This window comes from Dermochelys coriacea, chromosome 8, assembly GCF_009764565.3.
Source record: "Dermochelys coriacea isolate rDerCor1 chromosome 8, rDerCor1.pri.v4, whole genome shotgun sequence".
Classification (NCBI taxonomy): Eukaryota; Metazoa; Chordata; order Testudines; family Dermochelyidae; genus Dermochelys; species Dermochelys coriacea.
In genome coordinates, this window is record NC_050075.1 from 22,941,609 (window position 1) to 22,961,539 (window position 19,931).

Here is a 19,931-nt window from a genome sequence, read left to right on the forward strand (position 1 = left end):
AAAGCTTATGCTCTAATTAATTTGTTTGTTTCTAAGGTGCCACAAGTACTCCTTTTCTTAAAAAAAAAAAAAAATAAAAATCCTCAGCCCTCCCATGCCAGAAGAGGTATTAGATGATATAATAGATGGTTTCCATCCCCAGCTTTTATGAACTAATATTCTATATGTTCTGTTGCCTTTATATCCTTCAGGGCAGCTGTCAAAACTACAGGGCTAGCTGCATCTCTGTCCTCTCTCAGGTCTCTCTGAGTGCACCTCCATGATTGTCAGGCCTCGTCCATTTATCTTCCCCTGGGGGAATCCCATTATTCTCCCACTCTTAGATGAGGCCCTGGTCTACAGGACCTCATGTATCAAAGGTGCTAACCCAGCAGGTCTGAGGGTTTTGGTACCTGTGGTTTTTCCCTTTAAGAATCTGTGACCAGTGGTGAATATAGTGATCAGACAGTCTTCTTAACCTGATTAGTCATAACAGTAGGAACAAAATACAAGAGAAACAGGACTTAAAAACAATAAACAGTGTGTATATATGTATATCTCATTTCAATATCCTCTTGACAGGAACCCCTGTAAGTCTAACTTCCCAGACACTGCAACCTCTGGAGTGTTGATCACCATAACTCTCCTTCCCCTGCCTCCCCCCACCAGCCAAGAGTGTATCTTTAAATCCAGTGCAAGTCTTACTGTTCAGAAGCTTGCTCCTCCCACCCCTGACAAATTCACTGGGTGAGCTAAGCAAGGGTTGGAGGTAGAACCTCCAAGTGAATGGCTCTTATATTGACCTTGAAGTGTTGGCAAATGGGTAGCTAGATGAAGTCGTACTCTTTCTTACCAGCATGCAAACAGCCTCTTCTTGAACTGCCCCATGTATTCATACATTAAACCCCCTTAAAAAAAACATACATTATTCATAACTTGTTATGGAGCAGCCCCATTTTCATCCCTGTAGTATTCAACACACATACAGGCGGAATTTTCAAAAGTACCGAAGTGAGGAAGGCACCAACTACCACTGAAAGTCAGCGAGAGGTAAGCACTCACCTTTCTTGGCTGCTTTCGAAAAGCCCATCCCATATGTCTGTGTATAAATGATATCATAGCTCAGCTAGGTCTCATCAATACCACATTAACATAATACCCAAATGAAGTGTACTTCTTACCAGTGGGCATGTATTCCCACCAGCGGCCTGCACAGAGGTCCACAACCTTCACCACTCTCAGGTACAGAGTGACCGCTTCCTTCAGCTTCCGAGAGAGGCATTCCATGCACATGATATCCTGCAGGGGAAGGTACCTTTCGGATGGAAAGAAACTGTTCATCAAAGACATTCATTTTCTCTCACACCAAAGAACATCCAGAGGATTACTATACAAACCCAGACGTTCCTCACATCTGGCATGGATTCAAATGAGATTTTTCAGATAGTACTGTAGCAACCTATGTAATGTGGCTAGGCGGAAGGGGCAGCATTTTGTTCATCAGGCGGCCAATGCACTTAAGGTAAAAAAACAGAACAGTGGCCTTGCCGTGTCCACAAGGGTCTGAGGTAGAGAAGGGAGACTCCGTGATACTTTAGTATGTGTAGGGGCCTATTTCATTTCTGATCAGATCTTGCGAAGTTGCCATACCCGGAGATCTAGAAACTTTCTACCTTTAAAGTGTGCATTTTAATTCTCTAGTTCATTGTAAATGGGGATCCATTTAGTAGCAGCTGCCACTGCATTAGCCCCACAAACATACTTGCAATCTGTGGGACAAACTTGTCAGCAAGATATTTACATGCCAGTCATATTATTCAAAGTCTAAGAGTAACTGTAAAATTCTAGTTAGAGTATTCCATTTATTTTTTAAATGGAATGAACCATTTGACAAACTCTCAGTGGCGGGGTCAATGCTGCTTCAATATACCCAGATATGCATCACTTGTAATGTATGCACAGTAACTGAATTTACCAGAGACATTGTAGTGCATGGCTGCACACCTTGGAGCACGATCATGCCTAAAACGTGTAGGAAAGATTGAATAGCAATAGCCTGCAATGCCAATAGTATGAGTGAAACAAAGTTATGCAACAAATTTTAACATGCATCTACAAGGTATAAAAAGATAATTTGCCTTAGAATGAATATTGTATCTATCATCAGGATACACTTGCAGACTTTTTTTTAATCAAACTTAACTTAAAAAATAAAAGATATAATGTTTCTCTGCTCTTTTGCTTGCTTCTACATGATACCAATAGCAATTTTCACATAAGGTAGTTTTAGTGTACATGACTATATCAAAAAATATGAAGCGCGTTTCTCTGGAGAGAGAACTTATTTATATAGTGCCACCTATGTGCTTAGTTTTAACAAAACAAATAAAGGTAGAGTTCCACAAGAAAGAAATCCCATACATTTCCTCTGTATTATCCAGCAAAACCACATCCGCAAATACTGAGGACTAAATTTAATTCCCATCTAACTACTGGTGGTACAGCTAGTATTTTCTGAACACCTGTCATTTGATTTTTATTCACAGATACCAAAGTGGAAGGTATGGGGAGACAAAAAAATACAGCTTCTTACCTAAAGATATGGCAAAGTACTTCATGTGAGAGCTGGTTCATATAATCTTTTGGCTCATCTAGTTTGGTAGTTTCAGAGACTTCCCTACTCATGCAGCATGGTTTCACATTTTTCCGTCGAGGCCCCATATTTGCAATGATTTCTGATTAAAAGGATCAATTTTCACAATGTTATACAATTCAGTGCAACTGAAAGACAAAAAGTGGGAGAAAGGATACAGAGAAATAAACATTAGTTTACAGAAGGACTCAAAATATGCTACTAAAAATTAACTCTAGAATGCCATTATCCAAATGAATCAACTAAAAAGTGGAAGAATTCTTCTGGCAAGATATAAATCAATCTGCCTTGTGTATAAAGCTGGAAAAAAATTCCAGCCAAACGAATGAAGACTAACTAGAAAGTCCTTTTGAACCAAGTAAAATTAGTAGACAGAATACCACCTGGATCTCTTATGTACATATCCAAGTAATTTAATTACAGGTTACTTCTGTAGTAGCCTTTCTCTAACTTAGAAAACAATAAAATGTCTCTGGAATTGCCACCCACATATCAATGAGCAAAGACAGCTCATGGAACAATAGATACAGAAAATTACTAACCAAAGTGGACACATTTCAGTGTACTAGGTCCAATCCAAAAGGAAATTATTCTATCCTAAAAAGGAAAGGCTCTTACAATCTTGCTTAAAGTTCTTAACTCAGCAATGTTGCATACATTTAATTTCTCTCTATTTTTATTGTTAAATTTGTAGCTTACTATATTTTTGTAAATGTTGTTTCACCATAATTTTATATCTAATGTGCAATATGGCTGAGTTAATGATGCTGCATTTTCTGCTACTGAAATAATCCAAACCAAATGTTAGCAGTTTTTGCATTAATTTGTTTAGTTTTAAAGAAAAAGTGCCATGTTTAATAACTCTAATTAAGTTGACAGCTCACAGAGATGAATGGCATGAGGTAAGAAGAGTTCATATCCTTGCTACTGATGTTGTTTAGTTCAAGACTCTTTTCTGGACAGTTAGGTTGACAGAGTATTGTTAAATCAATAAACTCTGTCATGGATTTAACTTTCAACAGAAAGAGATAAAAACATTTTTGTAATGAAAGTTCAGAATTTCCAGACTGCAACAAAAATTGTGGAAAGACGCCAAAACTGTGATATACAAAAGTTTTGGATGGCCTATATTTTCTCCTGATCATGATGGTAAATTATTATTTTTATGAAAGATTATTTTGTTCAATTTAATTCAATTCATTTCATACAAAACTATTTGTGGGGGTCTTTCCCACAACAAGAAAATGATTATAGAACAAATAATTGGCAGAAAGACTCAGGGCAGTTGGACATGAAAATACTTTGAGTTAACTTTTGTAAACTGACTAGATTTTAAGTGGAGTGTGTCCTCTAACATGTCAAGTGTCAACTTTCATCACTTCTCTGTGATAAGAAGTGTTTAGTAGGAAATGTGTTTCCTAGCTACACAATATGCAACAACAGATTTTTCTTCAGTTTTCCACAAACTAAAATTCATCTTTTGGTTGAGACTAAACATGCAAAATTGCAACCAACAAAGAGAGTGTAAAATACGAAGTTGTTATCAAAATCACCTGTTGCAAATGTTGTGCTTAATGTTACGAAACACTATATATTGTCGATGTTAAACATGTTATTATTTAACTACATATTGTATTTCTACTGTGATTCTAGCAATAGCCACAATACAAATAGTACATTACATGATTTCCCCTCATTCTTTATTTTCCCAATACCCGGAGTCTTTAGCTGCTCACAACCAGTTCAATCAGATTTAACTGATCTTGGTTCTCTTCCTTCTTTGGTCAACTAGTAGATGACGAATAGATAAAAAAAGGACTGAAGGGTATAGCTCTGATAAACTGTCCTAACCTGAAGTAAGTATATTTCAAAAGCAGGTTGATGGACATATAAAGATCATCTTATAACAGATTAGAGAAAAACTGTGTTCACCAAATGCAAGTTTTGCATCAGACAAAAAACCTTAAAATGTTATGAACTTCACTGAGATCTAATGATGGGGAAAGGTTTTATTTAATAGCTAATTTGTTTGCATTCTAAATTTTGAAATCATACAACACACACCAAGGTTATGCCACCCTTCTTCCCCTCAAGAGATATTAAGTCAAGTCATATTTGGCCCTACATATACTGTAGATTTTTACAAAACTTACTTTTACAAATCCCAACATCAACAGAAATGTTTGTTTATATATTCATCCATTACAATATTTTCAATTGAAATATTGCAGCATTGTTCAAGCGTACAAGACAAGACTGAGAGTGAAATTGACTAGAAACGGCCCATAAACAAATCAGATTATTCTATTTATTTTGCCCAACCTGGTAGATTACTGCATGTAGTACGTACATAACATAACCAAGGAAGATTAGGTTTATAAAACTGTCAGATTAATATTAAGGTTGTTTGTAACAAATCTACCTTAATTGTACGATTTTAATGTGACAAGATCCTTTTTTAAAGCCTTCTAAACATAAGCATCTCTGTAACTATAAGACCACGGTACTGTTCTCACACGGGCCCACAAAACCACACACTCTTTACACCTCCATAAAAAGAGGAACACACAGGCCAACTAAATATTTTATCACCAACCAATAAGCAAGGATCAGGATCCCAACTGAAAAGGAGTACTTGTGGCACCTTAGAGATGAACAAATTTATTTGAGCATAAGCTGTCGTGAGCTACAGCTCACTTCATCAGATGCAAATGCATCCGATGAAGTGAGCTGTAGCTCATGACAGCTTATGCTCAAATAAATTTGTTAGTCTCTAAGGTGCCACAAGTACTCCTTTTCTTTTTGCGAATACAGACTAACACGGCTGCTACTCTGATCCCAACTGAGCCACCCAGCCCATCTTTAAGACAAGATTTCCCAAATAGGATCCAGAGATACTGGGGGACTTTGGTACAGATTTTTATAATTGGGTATCAAAGTTTCTCTATGTTGTATGGATTCCAAGTGAATTTCCCCATACTCCTCCAGTTGGAGGACAGACAGCAGCAGGGAATGGAAAACACTTTAGCTTTATACAGAGAGTTTAAGATATTTCAAGATAAAAAGTGTGTCTGATACAAGATAACACATGAAAAGGAAGATTTAAGTCAAGTAGAAGGTAAGTCAGTGGTTTGAAGTGGAGGAGGAGGAAACCAGGGAAGAGCTCCCCAGAGAAGTAAAAGAGCCACCTCCACCTGTGGGAGTCCAGAGCAGAAAATCTAAAGGTATGAGTTAATCTACATGAACAGCTCCAGACTTTTCTCTGGTGATGACTGTGCTTTGAATTAGATCTCATCACTGAGAGAGAAAAAACCTGGTCACCCAGCACTATGTAATCTTCGTAGAGCAACGTGTGGGTATCTGGTATGGAGTGTGGGGAATAAGTCTCTACATACAAGCTTTTAAGACTAACATTCTCACTATTTTAGTTCTGCTGTTTTAGAACAACTGACTTCTAAACAATCCAAACATATTCCTTTAATATTTAAACAAAGTAGTCAGTAAATGCAGAGAATTTTATTCTTCTCAATTTAATATAGTTAAGGTAAAAAAAAAGATCCTACATGAACAATGGCTTGATGTGTTATATTCTCAATTAGTGACTTCTGTGTTCAACTTGATAAGTATACAAAACTCTTGTTTTGATTTGTAACAGCCAGAACTGTCATCTTTGCCTCCTTTTGGAAAACAAACTGAGCAGTTTCAAAAATACTGTGACAGCAATTGTGTGGAATCAATGAGCTGTCAATTCTGTTGACAGTTTGCAAAACAGAATACAACCCAGATCAAACTGCTAGTCTGAGTATTGTAAAACTTGGTTTCATCAGTAGACCACAGTAGCACTGACCTGGAAGATAGGGGGAAGCAAATATGTCCTGACACCAGGGACTACTTCAGAAGAACACCTTGAGACAATAATCACATGCTATGTACTATGTCATTCCTGTTATCGGGTAAGGTGATGCTAAAAAGAGTCTAATTTTTTTTTAAGCGCAGTAGTCAAAAAGCAATGTAAGAGATAATCCCCATCTCCTAGTATATCTTTGATAGTCACATTAAATGTTACTGGTGCTTGGGGATTTTTTTTGCAGGGGAGAACAGGGGAAAACCTCCTCCTCTAATTTATTTTGTGTGAGTTTAGTTTTCTATTGCATCCTATCTCTGAGATAAGTGGCTTTTTCCACCTTTTCCAGGTGGTACTTTAGAAGAGACACCACTATTTTTCAAGTCTGTTTTCTGTTGTGATGAGACACTACTCAAACATAATTCCCTTTCTTTGAAGTAACTAGGGAGAAAAAGCAAGAAAAAGGGGACAGTAACTGTAAAGCACCTCCACCTGCCTCAGGTTTGGAAATGATGAGGCAGAACACGGCATCAAGAGGGATGAAGCAGGGTCTCCCACGGCAGCCTCATGCACTTACAGCAGAGTACGCGCCGGGGGGGGGGGGGGGGGGAGTCAGGGAAGCAAATCCCAAAGGAAGCGGGTAGAGCGAGAGAGAGACACTCGCTCTACAGGGCAGAGGGGACCCACCCCAGCAGGGAAAAGGTCATTCAGACCGCGGGTCTCCCCCAGGCCACTGCAGATGGGAAAGGGCCCCTCCCCCCATTCCCAGCGGCAGGCCCAGGCCAGAGGTCAGTCAGTCTGCCAGCCAACCCCCTCCCCCCCAGCAACGGCCGCCCGCCCGCCCCCCCCCAGCGCCCGCAACGGTCATCGCTGCCAGCGATCACAGCCCAGGCCCAGGCCATCGCCCACCACGAAAAGGGGGCACACGCCGCTCCCCATTCCCTTCCACAGGGCCAGGGCCAGGGCCAGGGCCAGCCCGACCCGACGCCTCCCTCCTGTCCCCGGGGGCGCGTGTGCGGGGAGCCAGAGCAGCCGCACGTAACCCTAATCCTACCCCTCCCGGCCCCGCCGCCCCTTACCTGGCCGCCAAGTGCCGCCTGTTATTGTGACTGCGAGGGGGAGGGATAACCCCGACAGACACTTCCGGCCACCCAGCGCTTCCGCTTCCGCCGGCGTCTGTTGCGCTTCCGGTCCCTGACCCCAGAACAGGGAAAATCAACCCTCTCTGCGGCCTTCCCGCGCCACCATCTTGGATGCGGCACCTCGTGCATATTTCCATGGCAGCCCAATCGCCGCCATCTTGGGTGTGGCCTCTCTGCCCTCAGGCGAAGGGCGTCTCTGTATGGGCGATGGGAGGGAGTAGCGGGAATCCCAGCGCCACCCCAGACTGTTACTCCCAGATGGAGGCCAGGTTTACTGCCCTGCGGGAGCAGGCTCAGCCACCAGCTAACCTAGCCATCCCCTGTGCCATCCCTGCCAGGCTGAGCCCCCACTCTGTATAGGGCTGGGGGCTGGCCCGGAGCGGCAGAGCTGCTCCCCAGGGCCCAAGGCCAGCAGGGTGTGGGCAGCTGACCAGGTTGGAGCATGGCACAGATCTGATGTCTCACCCTTGTGTTGTACATCTGTACCCCACTGTCTGGGCCCAGGCTGGCTGGGGAGAGGGAAAGAGAGAGAGAAAGGCCCAGATCCTCAAAAGCATCTAGGGGCTTACATACCTTTGAGGATTTGAGTCTAAGCCTGCTTGTGCATGATTTTCAGCTGCGCGTTGTGAGAGTCCAGTGGATGTAGCGACACTATCAGTAGGGTACAAAAAATGGAATAACAACTGAGCCCATAAAACTGGGTAGCTGGCAGCACGTGCACAGCACCCTTACGGATTTCAATCCACCCGTGCACAAGCCCTTTTCTGTTCGTTTGTCACAAGCGTTCATCTGAGCAAGGACTTATGCATATGACTATTCACAGAAAAGGAATTTTGGGCTTGCAGAGATTCTTTTAATCAAGAAACAGACTTCAGTTTGTGACACAATACATTTGTTTGGAGGAGAAGCAGAGGTAGTTCCAAAGCGTTTGCTTAACTAGTATGGGAACAGAAACAATAACATGTGACTTAAGTGACCATTCTCACAAGTTCAGTAGCAAATTTTGAATAATGAATAGCTAGCTGTATAACATTTCTTCACATAAACTATGTCTGAAAAAATTATAATGAATAAATTTGTAAAAATCATGATCAAGCATGCAACTTTGACTTGAAAAATAATCATACATTATCTTCAAAGATTTTAACACAGCCACAAAGTCAGTGATTGTAATCCTGCTAATTGTCTGTGTCAAAGTGTATTGGTGGCATTCGTGTTTCTTCATTCAGGAGATCTATTTTAATCAATCCATTGGGACTGATCCCAGTGGAAAATTGCTGTTGACTCAAGATCTCCACTGTGTGTGTTTCCTACAGATCTAAATAAATCCAACCTCAAAGCCTATTCATTATTGAACATACATTATTATCTGTGGTTTATTTATGTTATGAAGTCTGATATGTAAAATCAGTTGTTGATTTAATGATTCCCTCGCAAAAGCATATACTGCTTTGTGTTGAAAAATAAAATAAGAAAAAAACCCTTTTTAGTTTACTTTATTGAACAAACATAAGGAGACACAGGGAAGCCACTAGGAACCCCTGGTGCACAGGATGATTTGAGACTCAGCTCAGAGTTCTTACAACACCTCCTATTTGTGCTTTACACCAATTCATCCACTATTCATCCTAGAGGGAGAGAACAGACAGTTATAAAACAGACAAAATGAACTCAATGCCTTAGTCCAGAGCAGTAAAATGTTCCAAATAGTCCTCTATTCCACACATTAAACAAAAGAAACTGACACTGAATTAATCAATAAAAGCCCTGGATTTACCATTGTGCTAACATTCTCCTTTGCGCTGTATGCCAATGGGGACTCCAGTGTCACTGGAAAAGAGGAAGCAAGATTAGCCATTATGAGTAAGTACATGGTAGTCACCTTGAAGGTAAAAAAAAACTGTTATAAGGATGCTGTTAAATTAGATTAACATAAATGATACAGTCTGAGATAATAGATGGATTGGGCCAGCCCTGTTCATGTATATTTTTTATGATATGTTTTACCATTTGTTCCAATACGAACCTGTCTCTTCCATCGTCAGCCATATCCACAGGCTGCCCACTCGGGTGCTGGGATTTGTAGTCTGACTCTTCAGTAAGAAACCAAATCAGAATCTATAAAAATGAATTCCACACCAACATTGTTGGGAGTTACACATTCATAATGACTGAAGAATATACTGTGCTCCCGAGAATGATAACCTGGGAGCAATGGAAAAAAGTCTTGAGAGGCTCATGTAACTGCCGGTGTTTAAGTGTATGAAATGGCACTCATAGGTTTGCTTCACTATTTCTCTTGCTCATACCAGTTGTAAAGTCAGCTGGGCTGCAAGAAATGGGCAAGATTTGTCCTCCTGGCTATTAGGCACTACTCTCAGGGCTGCTAAGAACACAACTAAAGTTGCCCGCTCCTCCAAGTCCCATTTTCACTGCTCCTTGTGCTGGCTTCCTCAACCCTACTGTGCCTCTCAATGCAGTCCAATAAGGCAGGCAGTGAGGAGAAGACATCCAGTACTGGCAGCTTTACACTCCCTTACCCACCTGTCAGCTGGCCCTGAGCAGCAGGAACAGCAACAGCAGCACATTCCATGCCCAGGATGGAGATGTTCTGGGACAATGTGCATATGTGGGCAGGAGAGACAGGACATGATGAGAGAAATGTATGTGGGAGAGACAGGATCTGAGTTGGAGAAATGATGCCATTACTGGACATGACAGTGAACTGTAAAAGCCCATACGGAACACGGGGCAAGGTCCTCAGCTGTTACAAATCAGCATAGACATCAGTGGAGCAATGCCAGTTTCCCAATGGGAGGATTTGATCCACTAAGAAGTACACATCTGAGCTTTGTGCCCAGGAATGACATTAGTTCCTGGGACAGGGGGCAGTGTAGAACAATAAATCTGATAGCAGGAAGTTAAGCCAGATGCACTTAATCTGTTTGCAGAAAAGAAAATTCAGAGATGACAAAACAGAGGATTTCAAAAAAGGAAGAGTAAGATCAGTAGAAATAAAGCTGGGAAGGAGTATTGTACTTTAAAATGAATAAACAACAAAATATATTACTGGGTAAGCAGTTTGAAGCAGAGAGTATTAAAAGAGTACAGGAAACACACGTGCTGTTTTTCTGGCAAAGGCCCAGTCATTATACATTTTCATTTTCTATCACGTAGGTTATCAAGCATGCAGTGCTTACTGGCCAGGTTTAAATTAGCCAGGTGGTCCCTTTTCTTACTCTGACTCCTGCCACATTCAGGGATTTGTAGTTTGGGGAATTTATGAACATCTTAACTAGAGCCTAAAGCAGATCAAGAAGATACTGGGACCCAGATCCCCAAAGGTACTTAGGTACTTAAATGCCAGATTTAGGCACTGAACTGTGGGATTTAGGTGCTTAAGTCCCAGTTTTAGGCTCCACTGTGATCCACAAAATTCCCACCAAACCTTGCAGGCACCTAAACTCACTTGGTACCCAAATTTTGAGGGAGAAATATCCCTAGGTGCTTAAGTTTCTGTCTCTGAGCATGCATACTGCTTCCTAAACCCACCTAACCCCCAGAGTGATTCACGAACTGGGAAAGACAGCCTTTCACCTGCCTGTCTCATGTGTGGGGCCCAATCCAATAGGCATGTTCAGAGGCTGCCTTCAGGTTTGGGTCCCATTCAAAATCTGGAGGGGTGGTAGTGGTCCCCAATTTATAACTTTTAGCCCTTTGGTTAGAGCATTCACCTGGGATGCAGGAGACTCATGTTCAAATCCCTCCTCTGCCTGAGGCAGAAGAAAGGATTTCAACTAGGGTCTCCCATGCTTCTCAAGAGGTGCACTAACTTCAGAGGTGTGGGATATTGTGATGAGGGCTCCCTCAGTCTCTCCCGATGAAGCTGTTCCACTGTGGATAAAAAATTAAAGAGTCATTGGAGCAGGGGGATTGAACCCTAGGTCTCCCAGCTACGTATCCTAACTACCAGGCTATAGGTTCATTCTCTTGCTCACTCTGTCCCAATGATTCTGACTCTTTAAGTATTCATAAAAGTCCCTTTGGGGATCTGGACCTGGGAATATTGGAAGGTAAGCGGAAGAGGACACACAGGTATTAAACACAATCAAAACAAAGCGCTGTCCAACCTGATCTGTGCATTACAAAAATATTAATATTAAATAATAATCAAGAGATAAGAAACCTAGGGAAATTGATGTTTCCCTCTATGAAGAAAATACTTAAATAGAAAAGCTGTTATTAGTAGCTCCCACCAGTGATTTTGCTTCATCAAAGAAATGATAAAAGTACTTACAAGATTTTTTCACACAGCAAACATTCATTGCTGTGAGTGATGCTGTCTGTTCCACAGACTGGTGCATAGTTCCTTAGACAGCCTCCTATCCAGGTTCCATCTGGATTTTTGTATTTCCTGCAGTCAGGCTGCAAAATTAATAAGGTGACATTTGAGTGGATATTTTGCACTCTTCACTAGATCTTTTGAGAAGAGAAAGCACACACAGGGGCTATGTTTTTCACTGTTTCCTAAATCTAGAATGGGGTAAGGAAAAAGTAGTCCATTTTGCTGGAAGAAAAGGAAAATACTGCAGATATTTCGCAGGAGACGGTCTATTTTGTTTTTTTCATAGTTACAAGTCACTGCCATAATGAGACTAATAACGATAAACCAGAAGACAAAGACCCAGAGCTAAATATCTAAGAAGTACCTCAATATTTGCCAGTTTCAAGTCAGTTAAGTAAATAATTGTAATTAACATATATGATATAGAAAGAAATCTCTCTTGCTGTGGCAACAGACATATTTTAAAACATTTCCCCAGTTGTTTCTCTGTATCTCACACATTCTAACCAGAGGTTGTGTCATTTAAAATAGTGTATAAAAGTAATCAGTCTGACTATGTGGAGACCATCTATCTGAATCACAGGTATACCCTCTAATTTTAATGGGATAGTTCTCACTTTTGATGCAACCAGCTTTTCCCATAGTTTTAGGGGAGAAGAGTTTCCCCAACACAGAGAATTTGGCCAGAATATTGTTTGTAGACAGAGATCCTAGGAAATTTACTATTAATAAACACAAAGAACTGTTACTTACCTGACGCGAGCCTTGAGTGGTGACTCCTGAAAAAACAACAGACAAATATGAATACTGCCAATGATCTGAGATGGTCTGTAGATGTCTGTTTGTATTAAATATGGACTTTACAAAAGGAAATATTTAAAATGGACCCTTGAAAATTAGCAGAATGTGTCCTAGAATTTATTATAAAACATTTAAATGATCCCAAAGAACAGGTGTGTAAATTTTAAAAAATAATTTACATAGAGGTATTTTATTCCTGCTTTAGTTTCAAATTTCAATGCACCCTTATCTATGGAGCTGTAAGGATGCTTATAGGATAGGAAAGAAAGAATAAGACAAAATCTTTGAAGGAGATTAAATGCAATAGTCTGTGTGTAGAAAAATAGAATGCACTTTCTAACTCAGCAAACATCACCTAATATTACTGGCATTTATGGGTCATGTATTAATTTTATTAATTAATAAGCATTTTTTATTATTTCACATCACTGATTGTTTTAGGCGTTATGCTCTGCCAAGGAGAAGCATAGCAAAACTAAAACATCTAACAGAATGAAACATAAAAAGACCTTTAAAACATGGCAAACACTAGCTTAGCCCAACTGAATGCAAATTGTTGATTTCTGTTATATCTAATTATTTAAATCTATGTAATTTCCAGTCATCACATTTTCATCCCATACTCCCCAGAAGCTTTACAAACAATATCTAGTGCTGAAGTACAGCCACCTGTAGGGTGTGGAGCAATAGTCAACTGGTGCACATCCCAGAGCACAACAAAGGGGAGGGAAAATTTTGGCCAAGACCACTGGGCACCAACTCCGAATGTGAGGAAAAGAGCCACACCTCACATAGACGACAGGGCTTTAGGCCAAAAGTTTCAAACTTACTGGCCTAATTTTCTGAAGTGCTGACCATCTGTAACTCCCACTGACTTCAATGAGATCTGGTCAGCACCTCTGGAAATCAGACCACTTATTTAGGGATTAAATAAATAATAAAAGGATTTAGGGCCTGATCTTCAAGAATGCTCAGTATCTGCAGCTCCCATTGACTTCAGCTGGAGTTTAGGGTGCACAGCACCTCTGAAAACCAAGCCCAAAGGGCTGTATTTTAAAGGTATTTAGACACCTAAAGATGCAGATAGGTGCTTTTGAAAATCTCACTGGATACCTATCTGCATCTTTAGGGACCTAAAAACCTTTATAAATCTGGCACTGAGTGCCTAACTTTTGACACCCAATTTTCAAAATGTTTACCTTCATTTTCTCTTTAAGAAAATAAGTGAAAGCAACATTATTATTTAATAGTCAAGATTTCTAATACCAGAGGTGTCTGTCATAGGGTTTAATACATGATGCAGAGTAGGGAGAGTTACTCACCTAAAATGAAACAGCAAAATGCCAGGGAAAAGAACACAAAGGCACTTTTTAGCTTCATGGTGAAAACAGGTGTCTGGTCTGTGCTGATTCTGTTAGTACTTTGCTGGGTAGGTATCCTTGCAATTAACCCCCAACTGTGTTCACAGATATATATATATATATAGTTCTGTATATCTATAGAAGTAATCAGATTCGGGACCTGTATTAGCAAATCACCTGCAAAGGATATTACTGACACTGGAATTTCTCCGCAGGCAGTTGCAGGCAGGTAGGAATGTTTATTTCAAAACATAATTTGCAGAAAATATGAGGAAAGTTTCATCACATGGTGACCCTGCCTCAGATCAACAGCAGAGATTTACACTCAATTATCTCCAGTTTACTGCCACAAAACTGGACCATTCTACTACTGTTCACATTTTTATTAGTGATTCCTTAGCATGGGCTGGTGAAGTACAGTAGCCAGTCTATGTAGATTATGATTAGGTCCTACATCAAAACATGACATGCAGCATTATGGGTTTATATTAAAGACCTCTGTTTCTAAAGGACATTTTCAAAATGAATCACATTATGAGTGGGTCATGGCTTATGAAACACTTATTTGTGACCAGTATTTGGACAGTAGGTGAAAATATGTTCAGTATTGACTGGCTGCCATGGGGATTTGTGGACTCAATGAATGTCACTTGTCCCATTGTCTTTTGTACAGAAATTTAGAGTCCATGTGAGGCATTCACATTATATAGGGTAAGGGGGAAGCAAGCAATCGCTAATGGGGTAAGATCTCTCTGAAACCTATGGAAATGGATCAAGAGAATGAATTCAGAGAGAGCGCCTGGGTAGTACTGATACCTCAGGAACTCCCTGAAAGGCCTAAGATTATACATGTGCCCCTAGTCAATGGTGAGCTGGAGCCGGTTCGCACTGGTTCGCTAGAACCGGTTGTTAAATTTAGAAGCCCTTTTAGAACCGGTTGTTCCGCGAGGGACAACCAGTTCTAAAAGGGCTTCTAAATTTAACCGGCCAAAAGTGGCATCTTAGGCGCCGACACTATGGGTGCTCCAGGGCTGGAGCATCCAAGGGGAAAATTTGGTGGGTGCAGAGCACCCACCGGCAGCTCCCCGCCCCACCCCCGGGCCCAGCACCTCACCTCTGCCTCCGCCTCCGCCTCCTCCCCTGAACGCCCCCCCCCAGGCTTCCCGCGAATCAGCTGTTCGTGCGGGAAGCTGGGGCAGGCTGAGAAGCAGGCAGCGGCTTCGCACTCAGGCCCAGGGAGGCGGAGGTGAGCTGGGGCGGAGGGCACGAGGAGGGCCGCCCGCATCACAGCAGGTAACCCGGGGTGGGGGTGCAGGGGAACTGCTCCCCGCCCCAGCTCGCCTCTGCCACCCTCGGCCTGAGTGTGAAGCCACCGCCACCTGCTTCTCAGCCCTCCCAGGTTTCCCGCTGAACACCTGATTCGCGGGAAGCCCGGGGAGGAGGCGGAGGCTGAGCGGAGGTGAGGTGAGCTGGGGCCGGGGGTGGGACGTGGCAGGGAGCTGCCGGTGGGTGCTCTGCACCCACCAAATTTTCCCCGTGGGTGCTCTAGCCCCGGAGCACCCAGGGAGTCCGTGGCTAAGGTGCCACTTTTGATGTGATCAGTGCGGGGAGCGGCCACTCCCCCAGCTCCCCCTTAGCTATGCTCCCCCGCCAGCTGCCCCAGGTAAGCACCGGCGGGACTCCCCACCTCGTCCCCCGGCAGGTCCCTCTGGCTTTTAGGGGTGGGGTGGCACCTACTACGGTGGCCCACGAGACCCTCCTGCCCAGTTCTGGGGGTAGTCAGGGGTGGATGGGGCAGGGAGCCTGGGGGTTGGGGGGTGCATCAAGGAATGCAGTGGGTTGGATAGGGCAGAAACACCGGAGAGTGGGGGTGGGCAATGACCCCCTCACAGGGTGAGGAGGGAACCAGTTAAGATTTTGGCAGCTCATCACTGCCCCTCGTATAGTCATTACCGTGCATCTTGTATAAAGTTAAGGAAGTGTGCTCTAGAGCTCTAATCCTGCAAGAGGTTGAACAGCCTCAACTCCACTTGATGTCAGGATCTGGCCCTAAGTATAATGGGGAAAACACATTGTGCAGGTAAAAAAAATAGATTGTGAACATTTCCCCCTTATTAGGGTATAAACTAGATGAGTGCCCAGTGAGCTCCAGATAGAAACAACATACTCAGAGAATCAAAAAAATTACCCTCCTGAGGGCTGATTTATAAACAAAAGGGCAACTGCAAATCAATACCACAAGTATTCCCAGCCTAAACCCACTCCTCAGGTTTAGCAGCTTCTGGGATTCTTTCTGTCTCCTCTGTGTTCCACCTACCCCCACAAACACTTGGGACTTTGTTAGAAGCCTTCTCCCACCTCCTTTATATTAAAAGTGGTATCTAACAAGCCACACCTGAACCAATGAATCAGCAGTAATTAATCTGCAAGTCCCAGCTGTGCTCCAAAACCTTCTAAAAAAGTAGGGCAATGCGAGAGTCCTGCCATACAAGATGTTCTCCAAAACTCACAGATGGTAGCCCCACCAGGTCTTAATTTTCTGTTCACATATTTCACTGCTCTGAAAGCCTTCTCTGTCTTTCAATAAAGTCTAAGGCAAAACCAAAGTAAAATAATTAGTTGTATTTTTTAAAGGTTTGCAGCTCTCCCCCTTACACGCTGGAAGGTTTTAATGATTATTTTCTCCAAATTTACCTAAAATCCTCAGGGCTAGCCTAGCACTGTGAGATTCTATAAATAGAAACTTCTTATTCCTGTTTACAAACATCAGGTTTTTCTTCCTTACAAGAATTTCACAAACAACTTGAGTATTTATTTTACTTTAAATACCAGTTAAATTAGGTAGCGCACGATACAAAATAATCTATTGGAAAGTTTAAAAATCTACAGCCATATTTTGAAAAGTAGTCACTGATTTTGGGTAGTGCCTCATGTTTTCGGTACTCAATTTGAGTCACATTGGGCCTAGTCAATGGGAAATGTAGGTGCTCCTCACCTCTGGAGATAAGACCCAATGTCTCAGGTTTGGGCACCCAAAAATGAGGGAGCCTAAATCACTGTCCACTTTTGAAAACTGTGACCTGGCTAGGTTGGGAGCTCTGCAAATGTTGCATGTATAACGTGATGCTCCTGTGTGGGTTATCAGCAGTGGGATATGAACTGGGATTGCTGGATTTAAAAAGCATAGGCTGGTTTTTCCAGCACTAAAGAGCTCACCACTCTTGGCAACAACTGTAGCAGGTTCATCAACTTCTATGTGTGGACCAGTCACCACTAGAGAAGCAGTGCTTAATTTGTAATGAAGGCGGTTCCGGGGCTCAAGCAATTAGGTGCCAGGGCTCAAGTAATTTTTTTACTTTCATAACTAACGTGGCAAGCCCAGAGATAACGGGGCTTTGAACTGTCAAGCCTAGAGGTGCCAGGGCTCAACTCTGGTACAAATTAGGCACTGTAGAGAAGGCCAAAACACCAGACTTAATGGTGTGGAGTAGGAAAGCCTGTGGTTATGTCTTTACTCAGGCTAACCCAGTGATGAGCTGCCAAAAACTTAACGGGTTCCCTCCTCACCCCACGAGGGGGTCGTTGCCCACCCCTGCTCCCCGGGACTCCTGCCCCATCCAACCCCCCCGCGTTCCTTGATGCCCCCCCCCAGGACCCCTGCCCTGTCTCCTGTCCCTTGACTGCCCCCAGAACTGGGCAGGAGGGTCTCGTGGGCCACCGTAGTGGGTGCCACCCCCCCCAAGAGCCAGAGGGACCTGCTGGGGGGCAAGGTGCTCTAGATGTCTGGCCTCTTTCCACCTGGTGAGCTAGTCCATTGTTCTCCTTAATGACACATTGAGAAAGTGCAGGATGGTGGAATGTACCTTTGGTTACTGAAAGCAAAATAGTGCTGCATACAGACTCATTTAGACTGTAGTATGTTTAATTCCCTACATGTGATTACTGAGGGACAATTTCCACTCATTGATATATTTTGCTTTCCACAACCAAATCTCTATACAACTTTTCATGAGTGACATACCTGAGTATTCAGATTCTAATACCTAAACTGTATTGTTCAATTTATTCTCCTAAATTTGGGTTATTGCTGATTATGTACTCTATGTATCATATGACTTCTAAAAACAAACTTTGTATTTGTGGATAATCTAAGCACTATACCCAAATGTACAGACACTCTTTTCTCAACCTATGTATTATATAATTTTTTTAACAGTTTTAATAAAATGTTTAATTCCCTACATGTGATTGGGATATGTTATGTGCTTCACCATGTATATGAGGAAAAGGAGGAGGAGGTGGTGCCAGAATGCATTGATGACAATGATGAGTTGGGGTCTGCTTACTGAGTGGGTTAAGAGGAAAACTTGTGGTTGAACCTGCATTCAATCTCCCATGAAGACAAACAAACAATCTAACGCTATTCGCAATGCTCCCATGGACCCAGAAGTAGCACTGATATGTAAGGTCTGAACTGAAGGTATCTGCATCCAGCCATCCTTGACAGGGCCTCTCCTCTGAACAGTGAAAACCAGCAGTGGGGAGCTGGTAAACTCTGCTGAAAAAATAAATATGATCTTTGTTGCTGTTCTGTAGAAATTTAAAACCTAGAACTTGCTGACAGAACATTAGTTACAGCACTAGATGGCACCAGCGTAGCATACATACTTACTCTCTCCCAAGCGCGGATACAGCTAGCGTCTGGATATTAGGATATTGAGTATGTAGAAGAACATAGGACAAGAACCAAACTTTACTTGGCAAACAAAATTTGCATGCCTCGCTCCTTGGCAGAAATTCAGGGTGACTAATATGTGAGAGTCTACAGTGAAAACTCACCAGAGGCTCCTTTGCCTGTGAATGACATGTTCTGACTTTCCATTTCTTAGAAGAATACATAGACCTAAAGAAGGGGAGAGCTGCTTTGCTAATGATAAATGGGACTGTCCCATGAGGGGATTAGTATTAATTACTATGGAGGGATTGAAGTGTCAGAATTTTGCATGGGGTAAAATCTAGAATATTTTCTGCATATTTTGTAGAATCTTGATTCTCTGGACATCTGTTACCTAGAATTCCATATCTCCTAATAGCTATTTAATTGCTAATGTTGTAAATGATCCACAACCTTGCTTATCAAAATTTACTCCAGGCCTCCTATAAGAATTGGAGAATTGAAGTTGCATATTGTATTGTATTGTATTGTATTGTATCTTCAACTAGTCCCACCTCTGTCTCCCATCCCTGAAGTTGTTTGTGTGCAGGAATCCCTCAGCTGTTATAAAGGCATAAGAGCATCATGGAACAAGGTGTTATTTCCAGGGGTGAAAGTGGGCCGGTACGGGCCCGTACACAGCCCATGATAAAGCGCTCCGCAGCTGCGCTTTAATGTCATTGCCCCTTTTGCTTCCCTGGCTGCTGGTGGTGGGGGAGAAAAGCGGCAGCTGCCCCGGGGCTGGAGATTTAAAAGGGTCCGGGGCTCCTGGCCGCCGCTACCATGGCAGCAGCCGGAGCCCAGGGCCCTTTTAAATCGCCGCTGGAGCCCCGGGTGGCGGATACCAGGCAGCACGGATGGGCTGGTTGTGGGAGATTGACCCCCTAGCCTCGCCCCTTCCGCCTGAAGCCCCGTCCCTTCCAAGGGCTGGAGCTGGCCCCCATACCAGTAAGAATTTAATATTACTTTCATCCCTCATCATTTCTTTTGATGTGTTCCTGACACCATTCATTTCAGAATCAAACAATTCAATTCCCAAACCTCCTCCACAGTAATTTAATACAAGTACTATATAAAGTAGATTCAAAAAGT

The 19,931-nt window shown here is 42.5% G+C and overlaps 2 protein-coding genes across 9 annotated transcripts in view; both read right to left on the minus strand.

The window, feature by feature from the left end:
• The window catches only part of FBXO38 (F-box protein 38), a 44,408-nt gene extending 36,618 nt beyond the window's left edge, over nucleotides 1-7,790 (minus strand). Inside the window, exons 1-4 of one of the 8 annotated variants that reach the window (XR_006283116.1) lie at nucleotides 7,556-7,635; nucleotides 4,348-4,420; nucleotides 2,573-2,760; nucleotides 1,161-1,294 (exon numbers count right to left, since the gene is read on the minus strand). Coding sequence is in view for 7 of the 8 variants with exons in the window: in XM_043520175.1 (XP_043376110.1) it covers nucleotides 1,161-1,294; nucleotides 2,573-2,700 (262 nt within the window). In the remaining variant the exon portion in view is untranslated. The other 7 variants (XM_043520175.1, XM_043520173.1, XM_043520174.1 and 4 more) reach the window with 7 other exon arrangements.
• A 578-nt stretch (nucleotides 7,791-8,368) lies between these two features.
• Nucleotides 8,369-14,255, minus strand: LOC122461248 (serine protease inhibitor Kazal-type 1-like). Its single transcript, XM_043520178.1, has 5 exons — nucleotides 14,087-14,255; nucleotides 12,717-12,742; nucleotides 11,916-12,043; nucleotides 9,396-9,448; nucleotides 8,369-9,246 (listed from the first exon to the last, which is right to left on the minus strand). Exons 1-4 carry the CDS (start codon nucleotides 14,142-14,144, stop codon nucleotides 9,403-9,405), a joined length of 258 nt encoding a protein of 85 aa, XP_043376113.1. The 5' UTR covers nucleotides 14,145-14,255; the 3' UTR covers nucleotides 8,369-9,246; nucleotides 9,396-9,402.
• Nucleotides 14,256-19,931: the final 5,676 nt, after the last annotated feature.